We start from the raw sequence: 12395 nt of genomic DNA, 5'->3' as shown, positions 1-12395 counted from the left end.
AAATTGTAATTCCCAAAAGCACAAATTCGTGCTTCTATAATTCGCAAAAGTCGTGCAGATGGTGTGACTCGTTCTTTTCTTTCATTTGAAAATGAATCCTTTTAAAATAGGAGTAGAATCAAGCCTCTCTCTTTTTATTAGTTTTTATTGACTTTTTTAAGACAGAGGCACACAAGCAGGGGAGGGGCAGAGAGAGGGAGACAGAGGATCCAAAGCAGGCTCTGTGCTGACAGCAGAGAACCCGACGCGGGGCTCGAACTCACGAACCATGAGATCATGACCTGAGCCTAAGTCAGACGCTTAACCAACTGAACCACCCAGGCGCCCCAAAACAAGTCCTTTTAGAAATGATAGAAACCATTCCAGCTCATCAGGAAATCGTAACAAAACGTTAAGCAATTTAACACTGCACCTACGTATAAATGATACCGTAAGTGTGCGTTTTGGGGTCTTCTTCCTCGATCGAGAACCTGAACCACTGCTCTTGAGGTCCCTGCCGTTTTGCTTTCTTTTCCAGATCCCAGTATAATTCAATGCTGTGATGAGTCACTCTGCCCACAACAGGTGGATGAGGCTTTGAGGATGGTGTGATTTCTAAAAAAAGAATGATACAGAATTTCAGGACTCCATTTCCGGAAGGACCAGAGATCCTCTGAGTACGTTATAGCTGCTCAGAGATCAGACTATTTTCCCACACATCAAGCACACGTGTGAGTATCTCCCCCCCACCCCGCCCCGCCCCCCTGCCCTGCTTGGAGAACATCTGAAAAGCTTAGGCGACAGAAAATTCAGGTGATGTTAGTGAGCTACCCCACACCTGAACGAGTAGATAGTACCGTTACCCATCAACACCATATTTCACTTACGGACCTTTCCACGATGATGGTTAACATACCAGACTAATTAGGTTGCTTTTGAGCTAATGAAACTCAGTATGCTGCTATAATCCATCAGTGAAATGGCCGGTTAACAGAGCCGATAGAAAAATATACCTGGTCCAAGTATCTGTAGCACAGATGACAAAGGATTGGTATCTATTCTATACAAACAGCTCTTACAAACGAACCAAAGGGAAAACCCAACCGCTAATAACGAACCAGGCAACAGATGAGCTGTGCACCAAAAAATGTCAAAAACAAACAGCTAGCATAATGTCCAAAACAGACATTCATATTCCCTACTGGCCACATGACAACGGTGTATAACTTTATATCCAGTCAGACACTCAAGAAGACCTATCATAACTACTGGTGGTGACAATGCAAGGAGGGGACACTCTCACACATTGGTGGTTGAGAAATAGGAATTCTAGTCTTTTTAGGAAGCAATATGGCAGCATGTATTAAAATTAAAAAGACATGTAAGCCTTCTCTCCAGCCATCCCACGCCTGCAGAAATCAAAGCACAGAGGGACACCTATTCGAGGGCATTAAGTGCTACAGTTTTTAGCAGCTTACAGCAAGAGAGACAGAGAGATGACCCGATTCTAAGGGAACAAATAAATGATGACGTGTCCATAGCGTGGAATGTAATATGGCCTTTACAAAAGGAGCTAGTTCTATACGACATGCCTTGAGAGGATTTCCAGAAGGTATTCCCGAACGAGAAAGCAAGAGGCAGAGAAAAACACAGACTATCCCATTGCTATGAAAGATGACAAGGGGCCCAAGCACACACCAGGTTGGTCAGGGTTCGGTGGTTGTGTTTCATGTTAGCTTCACCCACTCGGGCGAGACTGTTAAATTCTTGGAGGGCTGGGTTCTTAAACTCCTTCTAAGACCTCTGCCCATCCTGCAGGGCCTTTCGGGCCTCCAAAGTATCACTGATTTCGCACACTTGTTATTAAGAAAAGATTTTTGCTTCCCTTAAGCCAGTCCTCGGGTAGCTGGCCCACCACCGGCTCCGCAGACCCGGGGAGCCTCCTGGCAGCGTGGCCCTCGTTGAGGAAGGCAGGGCTGCCCTGGCCTTGCCTGCTCCAGGCCAGGAAGACAACACCACTGTCCTTTACTTCCCAGAGATACTCTCGGGGGCAGCCTGCAAGCTCACGTTTCTCGACTTCATTTTCCTAATATTTATTAAAAGCGTGGCATGGTGGAATGGGATAAACCTGGGTTTAAATTCATGCTCTGAAACAGTCAAAAACACAGTGTTCTTGTGATGACTAAATAACACAGTAAGTAGCTCAAGAGGGGCACCTGGGTGGCTCAGTCGGCTAAGCGTCCGACTTTGGCCCAGGTCATGATCTCACTGTTCGTGAGTTCGAGCCCCCCATCAGGCTCACTGCTGTCAGTGCGGAGCCCGCTTCAGACCCTCTGTCCCCCACGCCCTCTTCCCCTCCCCCGCTTGCTCGCTTACTCTCTCAAAAATAAACATTTTTTTTAAAAAAGGGAAGTGGCTGCATAAATTCCGGCGTACTTCGTCCAATGAAATCCTCCACGGCACCTGAAAGAAACTAGTGCTACATGTGACACACGTAAACCTCAGTGAGTGGAAAACACAAGCTTAAAGGACACACTACGTTCTACCGCTTATGTTAGTGTTTAGAACACTAGATATCATCTATGAATACACACATGTGCATAAAAGTTAAATACGTGGATGGGAAGAATGCCTACCACCTGGGTAGAGTTACCTCGAAGCTGGGGAAGGGACAGAGCTGTGATGAGGAGGGGACACTTACCTCTACATTTGTAGGGTTTCAGTTCTTTGAGAATCTAAGACATATTTGGCAAAACGCCTGCGTTTTAAACCTATATGGTATATGGGGGGGTACAATTTTCAATAACTTTGAAATGTCTGCAATATTAAAAAGTATAAAAATGATAAACGTTACTCTTACGGGGCTCCGGGCTTCCTTAGAAAAACCTATTTCAATGTTAACATACTAACTAGTATGTTAGTATCTGTGGGGAAAGGAACACACACCCTCCACATGCCAGCCAATGGCCCTTCTGTATTAGCATCTCATTTAATCCCAGCAACGCCGCCTGACATATCCTGAAGACTCACACCTGAGGTTAGGACACCATTGTTGAGTAACTCTTTTTTTTTTTCTTTCCAGAACCTTCTAAAACCAGTCCTTCCAAAGACCAGGACTGACAGGCTGTTATGGATAACCCCCCAAATAAGTAGAAGTCACATAATACTTCTATTCCAAAGAAGCCCAGCTTAGAATCCCACTAAAAATCAAGATTTTGGGGTGAGAAACCCTAAATGAACACCAAATTTCGAAATGGAAAAACCAAATGGCTCGCCACAAATTGACAGGAGGAATAAAAAGAGAATATTCCCAGTTACGCAAGCGAATCGTTGACACAGGCAAATAACCAGAGACCTCCATCCGAGAGCTTAGCGCTGGCCACAGATGGTCAGACCTCTATCCCTGAGCTCGGCCCCAGGGCCACCAGACCTGGCAACATGCCCCCATCCGGCTACAGTCTCAGCACAGGCAGGACCCCCTACTATTCGCCAGCCCTCCCCCTGATCTGGCTCAGCGGAAAATGTGTGGTGTTTGGAAAAGTTGAGGGGCTGCCCCCTCTTGGGGGTGGGGGGGAGCGATCCAGACTTCACTGCCCCCACACGAATGTGCGGCCGTCGTAGCAGCAACGGGCTGCGATGGAGATGCCACTTTGCACCTGCTTTAGTTACCAGAACAGGGAAAATCCGTGCACCGACCAGTGGGGATATTCTAAGTCTTCCTCGCTTAACAATAAAACTTTCCACGATGCAAATCTCAACCTGGGTAAGAGATGCTTTTGGCAGAAAGCGATTAATGCCAAACAGAACTCGGATGGTCAGGATACGAATGAGTGTTCTCGCCAGGTAAGACCTGAGGGTTTTTCAGGTGACCCAAAAAAAAACAGCGGATGAGAGCAAGCTCGTTTTGGTCTTTGAACAACCTACAGTCATTTGACAAGGGACATTATATATACTTACACATTTATACATATATATTAATATACATACTTTATGTTTGTATTTTCCCTTTGATAAAGACTCTGGTATTTTTGTCATGACCTGATCATACACATATTTTAGGATGTTGGCTTTAGGATCCTAAAATATGTATACGAACACGTCACTAGCCAAAGTGCAAACCATCAACATGCCAAGGGAACAGAGGCCTGGGTCAACACGGAGCCTGCATGAGAACGGTCAGAAATGGCAAGTGACGGGCCTGGTGGCTGGGAGGACAGCAAAAATTATATAGCGCTCATTCTGTGCCAGGCACTCTCATAGATGCTTTCCATATACTTATCTGTTTAAACTTCACTACAACTATGTGGTACAAGGAATTTTAGTATTTTCATTATAAAGTATCTGAGCACAGGGGCGCCTGGGTGGCTCAGTTAAGCGTCCAACTTCGGCTCAGGTCATGATCTCGCGGTTTGTGAGTTCGAGCCCCGCGTCGGGCTCTGTGCTGACACCTCAGAGTCTGGAGCCTGCTTCGGATCCTGTGTCTCCCTGTCTCTCTGCCCCTCCCTCCCTCTCTTTCTCTCAAAAATAAATAAACATTAAAAAAAATTGTTTTTAAGTATCTGAGCACAGAGAAGTTAAAGAACTTGCCCACGTTCACACAGTAGTAATCGGCAGAATCAGGCAGTCTGGCTCAGGAGTCCCTTACTTACTTACTTTATTTATTTATTTTGAGAGACAGAGAGAAGGCAAATGGGGGGAGGGGCAGAGAGAGAGAAAGTACCAAGCAGGATTGGAGCTGTCAATGCAGAGCCTGATGTGAGGCTTGAATTCAGGAGCTGTGAGATCATGACCTGAGCTGAAGTCAAGAGGCTGCTTAATCGGCTGAGCCACCCGGGCACCCAAGAGTCCCTAGCTTTCAACCCTATACCATACTGCCACTTGGGAGCAGAGACATAAAATGTAGAGCTGGGTGAATAATCTATTCGTTAGAGCTACAGATTTCTTCAAACCATTCTTCTATTTTTATGTTAACGCCAGCGTAATTGACAAACAGCGTTCTATTAGTTTCAGGCGTACAGTGTAATGGTTCAACAATTCCAGAGATCATTCAGGCTCATCAGAAGTGTGCTCTCAGTCCCCTTCACCTATTTCACCCATCCCCCACCCACTTCCCCTCTGGTGACCACCATTTTGTTCTCTCTAGATAAGAGTATTTTGGGGGCATCTGGGCAGCTCAGTCGGTTAGCTTCCGACTCAAGTTCAAGCCCCGCATCGGGCTCTGGGCTGATGGTGCCGAGCCTGCTTGGGATCCTCTCTCTGCCCCTCCCGCATCTCTCTCTCAAAATAAATAAATCAACTTTACAAAAAAAACAAGTGTGTTTTGGTCAAACCATTCTTTTTAAATAAGGTTTCACTTGTGAACCAACTTGATCCCCCAGGAAATTTCAAAATTAGTAAGAAGAGTGGACGAGGGCAGGCGATCATTGTTTCAACGCAGCGCAGGGAGGGCGCACGGAGGAGGGAGAAGTAGGCCAGCCCCCTCACAGCACCGGGGTCGGGAACTCGGTCCACGAAAAAGAACGTGGTCTAAGAAGAGCACAGGACCCAGAGTGGGCACCAAGACCAGAGGGAGGTTTGGCTGCGGTCCACCTTGACACCACACGTGTGGGAAGGAAGCCGGCCAGGGGCCTCTTTCTGTCCAGCACGAGATGTGGGGGTGGGGTGGGAGGAGGGCAGTAACAGGTGAAGAAGAGGTTATAGAACACGGGTTAAATAGTGAGACGACCCTATATGAATACTCGTACCAGGGCAAGGTGCACACATCCTACTGGAGAAACGTGCTGACCTGAGTTCACTACCAATACGTGAACAAGTTCCTCTAGGTTTACATTTGGTCACCCCACGCTTTACAGGGAACCGAGAATTGCACAGGGAGGGAAGCATATCTAGGACCACAGGCCCGGCTCACTCTATTCCAGGATTAACCTACCGGCGGTATGATAAGTAATCATCTTCCTGAAGGTGACTAAAATCAACATTTTTGAAAACCTCAAAAGCTCACCTTTTTGCGGTTTATTTAACCGGGATGTTCCTATCCACATTTGTATTTCTCTTCTACCATGAGAAACACTACTTGGGGAATTGTTCTTTATAATTTTTATAAAACGAACACACACACATTAAGAGACACAAGTTAGATGCTACTTTTTTATTATTTTAATTCCAGCATAGTTGGGATACAGTGTTAGATGCTACTTTTTATACAGAACTTTTAGGACTCTCTTCTTCCGGGGGCACCTGGCGGGGGGCTCAGTTGGTTAAGCATCCAACTCTCAGTTCTGGCTCAGGTCATGATCTCACAGTTTGTGAGTTCGAGCCCCGCATCGGGCTCTGCGCTGACAGCATAGAGCACGGTTGGGATTCTCTATCTCTGCCCCTCCCCTGCTCGCACTCTCTCTCAAAATAACATTAAAAAAGAGAGCAAGAACTCTTTTTCCTGATTAAGAGTATCAGATCTTTTAGAAGGTATTTTTGTTTAAGTCTGATAAACAGCGTCAAACATTCTTTAAATTTTTTTAATGTTTATTTACTTTTGAGAGAGAGAGACAGACAGAGGTGAGCAGGGGAGGGGCAGAAAGAGAGGGAGACACAGAATGTGAAGCAGGCTCCAGGCTCCGAGCTGTCAGCACAGAGCCCGGTGCAGGGCTCGAACCCCCCGAACCACGAGATCATGACCTGAGCCAAAGCTGGACGCTTAACCAACTGAGCCACCCAGGCACCCGCCAGGGTCAAAATCTAACCGATCACGTAACCTCACGTCACAATTTCAGGCTTAAACTTTAACTTTCCTAAAGATACCAACAAAGAAGGAAAGAAAAAACCCTACCTTCGACTTTGCGAGGTTCCCTTCGACAGCTGGTAGGTTCTTTCCATCGTGGCAAACTTATCTCACCTGAGAAGCTTCCCGACAGGGAACAGGCTGGTGGTTGCCAGAGGTCATGGGGCGGGGTGGGTAAAGGGGAGGAGAGGACAAACTTGCAGCTATAAGATAAGTCATGGAAATATAACGCACCACACCGCGACCCCAGGAAGCAAGACCGTGCTGCAACTTCCCAGTTGCTAAGAGTAGATCTTAAAAGTCCTCATCCCAGGAGGAAAAAAAAAAAAATGATCTTTACCTACGTACAGGGACGGATGTTAACTAGACTCACTGTGGGGATCACAAATATCGAATCAGTATGTTGTACACCCGAAACTAAGGTTATAGGTCAATTACACCTTGATGAAAAAACAAAAGAGGAAAAAAAAAAAAAAAGGTTTTCTGAAATATGAAAAGGGAAAAAAACAAGGCAGACCGCCAAAGGACAGTTGTATGAGGATTTAGGTATGCGTTATGTGCCATAAATGCTCTTCGTAAGAAAGTCCTTATGCAAATCTGACAAATAAAACAATTTTATGCCCCTCCTGCCATTTGTCAAGTAATAAATAATATGAACATAAAATATAGAGGCCTTCATACACTGTCACCATTCAGTCCCTATGGTGGCATAAAATATGGCTCTCGAGCACACCAGAAATCCATTTTTAAAAGCTATCATTTACAAATTATAGGTTTTAACACAGAATACTGTAAAGTTTAAGTAAACCGCTGTACAGTATTAGGCCTTGGGATCCTAATTTTTTTTAGATATGGGTTGTAATAATACAACACAACATGAGGCGCCTGCGTAGCTCGAGTGGTTTAGCGCCCGATTTCAGCTCAGGTCACGATCTCACGGTTCACGAGTTGGAGCCCCGCGTGAGACTCTGTGCTGACAGCTCGGAGCCTGGAGCCTGCTTCGGATGCTGTGTCTCCCTCTCTCTCTGCCCCTCCCCCACTCAAGGTCTTTCTCCCTCTCTCTCAAAAATAAACATTTAAAAAAAGCTTTTAGTCATATAATGCGACAGAAATGTGCCAGCCCTATAAAAAGAAACTCACAAGATGAATTAGTAAAAACATCACATTATCTAGTATCCCAACGAGAGGCACATGGTAGTATTTTAAAAGGTATGGGGGGGGGGGGGCACCTGGGTGGCGCAGTCGGTCAAGCGTCCGACTTCAGCCAGGTCACGATCTCGCGGCCCGTGAGTTCGAGCCCCGCGTCAGGCTCTGGGCTGATGGCTCAGAGCCTGGAGCCTGTTTCCGATTCTGTGTCTCCCTCTCTCTCTGCCCCTCCCCCGTTCATGCTCTGTCTCTCTCTGTCCCAAAAATAAATAAAAAACGTTGAAAAAAAATTAAAAAATTAAAAAAAAATTAAAAAAATAAAAATAAAAGGTATGGGGGGAGGGGGTGCACCTGGGTGGCTCAGTCAACCAAGCATCTAGCTTCGGCTCAGGTCATGGTCTCGTGGGTCATGAGTCGGAGCCCTGCATCGGGCTCTCTGCGGTCAGTGCGGAATCTGCTTCGGATCCTCTCCCTGCCCCTCCCCAGGTTCGTGCTCTTACTCTCTCTCTCGAAAATAAATGAACATTAAAATAAATAAATAAAAGGCTACAGAGAAAACCAGTGATCAGGGTCCATACTGGAATCGGCAAATTGTGATTAGTGGGATGGGCAGCAGAAAATGGTGGAGAAAACAGACAGGAGTATATTCACGGTAAATACAGAATACCATAAAAACGGAATGGTCATTTCCCTGTCCTTCCAAAGACACCTGCAAATTTACGGAGGTCAAGTTTCATTGACAAGGGACATCTGCAGCCTGGTCTCCGGTGGCAGATGGTTTGTAATGAAGATGACAGCACACTGAGGGGGACGCTATATAAAGAACGACTGTGGAGGCTGTCACCTCGAAGCAATTCATCACGGCTTGACCATATATTTATAGCAACCATGAATCAAAAACATATTCCAAATCAATACAAGGAGATCGTAATCATTTCTACACCCTGGATTTTAGAAGTTTCAAAAATGTTAGCCGTGAACACGTACCGAAGAAGGACTTTTCAATCAAATATCACAATAGCCACGTAGTGATGACTGTTTCTCCTTTAACTTAAAAATGAACTGTGACGGCCCAGATGAGCTTAGTTCTACCAAACTATCCTATTACTTTCATAAAATGGAATCTTACAAAACCCTAATAGATGAAAGGACCAAGGACAGAAGCAGAGAAATTTTAAAAATTATAACCACCAGTAAATACAGTTATGAAAATGTTCAAAAAGTTACTACTAATCAAAAAAGGGAAGGTCAAAAAAGCAAAAACGGACCCATGGGTCCAGAGAACAAACTGACGGCTGCCAGAGGCGAGGGGGTAGACGGGCCGAGTGGGTGAAGGCGAGAGATCCAGGCTTCCAGTTATGGAAAGGATAAGTCACGGGAATAAAAGGCACAGCAGAGGGAATATAGCCAATGACCCAATGACGCTGCAACGGCATTTGTGGTGACAGCTGGGAGCTACACTCCTGATGAGCACAGCATAACGTATCAACTTGTCCCATTGCTAGGCTGTCCGCCCGAAACTAAGGTAACATTGTGGGTCAACGATACCTTCCATTAAAAAAAAAGAAGGGGGGGGGATGTTACAATAACGAAGGTACAATTTTATTTATAAAATTTGACTTAAAAAAAAATGAAGTGTTAATACCCCTGCACTCTTTAAGACTGTGATAAAATTGGTTTACTTACAGATCGTGGATGGTCCTGTAAACGATACTTTCACTAAAGCAATTTGGCCGTATTCAACAAGGATTATAAACCCCCCCGCCCCCCGTGACCCCTCTCCTAGAAACATGTGCAAAGAAAATAATCCAAAACCAAAAAATCAATTTGGAACCTCAAGTGTTTTTGTATCATGCGTGCTTTTTGCTTTATGTTGTAAAAATATAATAAAAAAATACATTCAAACACATACAAGAGTGGAAAGAAAGCCCAGTGCCCTCGCACCTGGCACCCAGCTTCGTCAATTATCAGCACAACCATGGCCGGTCTTATTTCGTGTGTGCTCCCACTTCTCTCCATCCCTGCCCTACACCTGGATTACTTAATAGCTACAATTTAATGAGCCCTCACTCTGTATCAGACCGTGTTCTAAGCAGTTTATAGATCGCATCTCATCTCCTGGATCGAGGATACTACCTATCACTTATTCTTTATAACAACCCTTTGAAATCCTAGAATTTCCCCCAGTTTACAAATGGACTGTGGATGGAGGTCACGTAACTTGCCAGGAAGGGCATCCAGGAAGCAGCAGAGGCAGGCTTTGAACCCAGGCCACACGACACCAGAGCCATGCCCCCTTAACCTCTCTAGAACCATCTACTACCTCCCTACATTTTTTTAAATAATTTTTTCATGTTTTTTTTGAGAGAGAGAGACAGAGCACAAGCAGGGGTGGGGTGGAGAGAGAGGGGGACACAGAATCTGAAGCAGGCTCCAGGCTCGAGCTGTCAGCACAGAGCCCGATGCGGGGCTTGAACCCACGAACTGCAAGATCATGACCTGAGCCGAAGTCGGACGCTTAACCGACTAAGCCACCCAGGCACCCCCTCCCTACATTTAAATATACACACACATACCCAAATGAGAACATAAAAACCAAGAGAATCACCTTAGCATCATCGATAACAGTAAGAACCACAAACATTATCTAAATGTTCAAGAATATGAAATGCGTTGTATACACCGTGGTACATCATTTACCTGCAAGAAAACTTAGCCACTAAAAAGCCACATGGGAGAATATGACTAATGTCAGTATGTTTGCTATGCTCAGGGAAGAATACAGATTTGCAAAGACAAGGATTTTAATGATACAAAATATACAGATACATATACAGAAAAACTTAGAAAAATGAAAGGCAACTAGAGCAGAATTATGGCTGATCTGGGGGGTAAGTTTTATTGTCGTTACAGCACTGCATGTGGAAAAAAAAACACAAAATGCTATTGCACATTTTCACTTACTCTTAATGAAAACAAAATTCAGTTAAGATCAACTATCAGCCTCGATTCTCTGTCCGTGAGCTTACATGTATATGAAGAAACAAGCCTGATAAAAGTAAGCCAGTAAGTCAATGCAGATGCTTCACAGCCTGAGACATTTCAATTACACTCCGGCTCAATTTATTGACCATTTTAGAGCCCAGCAGATTTTCTGGATTGCACTTACTTCTAAGGAATAAGTTTACTTTACATCCATTCACTCAGCATACTTGTGGGACACCTTCTACACCCCAATAGCACAAGCCTAACCCAGACGGAGGGGGGAGGATGCTGAGAGGAGGGACGCCAAAAACACACAAACCATAGGTGGCAGGTGCATCTGGGGGGTGGGGGAGAGGGAGTAACATGCTCTCGAGTGAGGTGTGAAGGGTCAGGGGGAGGGGGGCAATATAGCACAGCCTGTGGGCAGAGAAGACACCATGTACTAAGAGAAAATAATGTAGGGGCACCTGGGTGGCCCCGTCGGTTAAGTGTGTGACTCTTGGCTTCGGCTCAGGTCACGACGTCACGGTTCGTGAGTTCAAGCCCCACACGGCTCTGTGCCGACAGTGCAGAGCCTGCTTGAGATTCTCTCTGCCCCTCCCCTGCTCGCGCTCTCAAAAAAAAAAAAAAAAAAAAGATCAATAATATGAAATGCAAACTGCTTAAAGCTGCTTCTCTCCACTTTGCTCATAAGCTTTCAGAGTGCAAAAGAGAAACCAAACAAAAATCAAAACTAAACAAACAACAACGAGACAAAACCTCCCAGAGTAAGAATCAGGAACCACGGCTTCGTGTCCCGGCTCCACCACAGGTGTCCCTCCTCAGGAGAAGGGGGCTAGATACGGATGCCCACCTGCCTCCCTCTCGGGTTTCCTACGGAGAGAAAAACAACGTGAAATACCGAAAAGTGATTGAAAATGTAGAAGGGGCTTCCACATGAGACAGAGAGAATGCTTCTGAAAATGTTCACTTACTTTGTACTTTTTGCTAAGTGGAAACCTTGCTTGGATCCCATATGGGTCACAAGTAATAGACTAAATAGGAGAACTATTTCTTTGGCCTAATACGGTCACTACGGTTTACTGCAGGCTTGCTCTGCGCAAGGCACTTAACCGGACGGCCGAGCTAAGGTGGGTCTAAACGTCACCACGACCCGATGCTCCCTCTGCACAGGTGAGGAACAGAGAGGAAAAGACAGGATCTAAGAGGTAAAGCAGCTTATTCAAAGCCACGAACCTGGGATCTGGGGAGGAGTCTCAGCCCAGGTCTCTTAACTCCGAAGTCTGTGCTCCTCCCCACGTGCGGGACCGTGTGGCGCTCCAGAGCTTTTCGGTGGAGACGAATAATGAATCTTTGTAAAATCACAGTCTTCCCAAACCCAGTATGAGAAGTCAACTTGCTGTTTACGTTCTTTGGGCGCAGAGCATGCCCCTGAAGTCTCAGATGCATTTAGAGTGCGACGGCAGGATATTTTTCAAATGGCGGGATATTTTAATAGTAGCAGTAG

At 45.5% G+C, this 12395-nt stretch overlaps 1 protein-coding gene across 3 annotated transcripts in view; it reads right to left on the bottom strand.

The window, feature by feature from the left end:
• The window catches only part of FANK1 (fibronectin type III and ankyrin repeat domains 1), a 103432-nt gene that overhangs the window by 25603 nt on the left and 65434 nt on the right, over positions 1-12395 (bottom strand). For all 3 annotated transcript variants that reach the window (XM_042909357.1, XM_042909358.1, XM_042909359.1), the window contains exon 2: positions 417-594. In XM_042909357.1, the coding sequence (XP_042765291.1) occupies positions 417-594 (178 nt within the window). The remainder of the gene's footprint in view (positions 1-416; positions 595-12395) is intronic.

This window comes from Panthera leo, chromosome D2 (assembly GCF_018350215.1).
Source record: "Panthera leo isolate Ple1 chromosome D2, P.leo_Ple1_pat1.1, whole genome shotgun sequence".
NCBI lineage: Eukaryota > Metazoa > Chordata > Mammalia > Carnivora > Felidae > Panthera > Panthera leo.
Note: the sequence above shows the minus strand (reverse complement) of the source record. Positions and strands in the feature narration are given on the sequence as shown.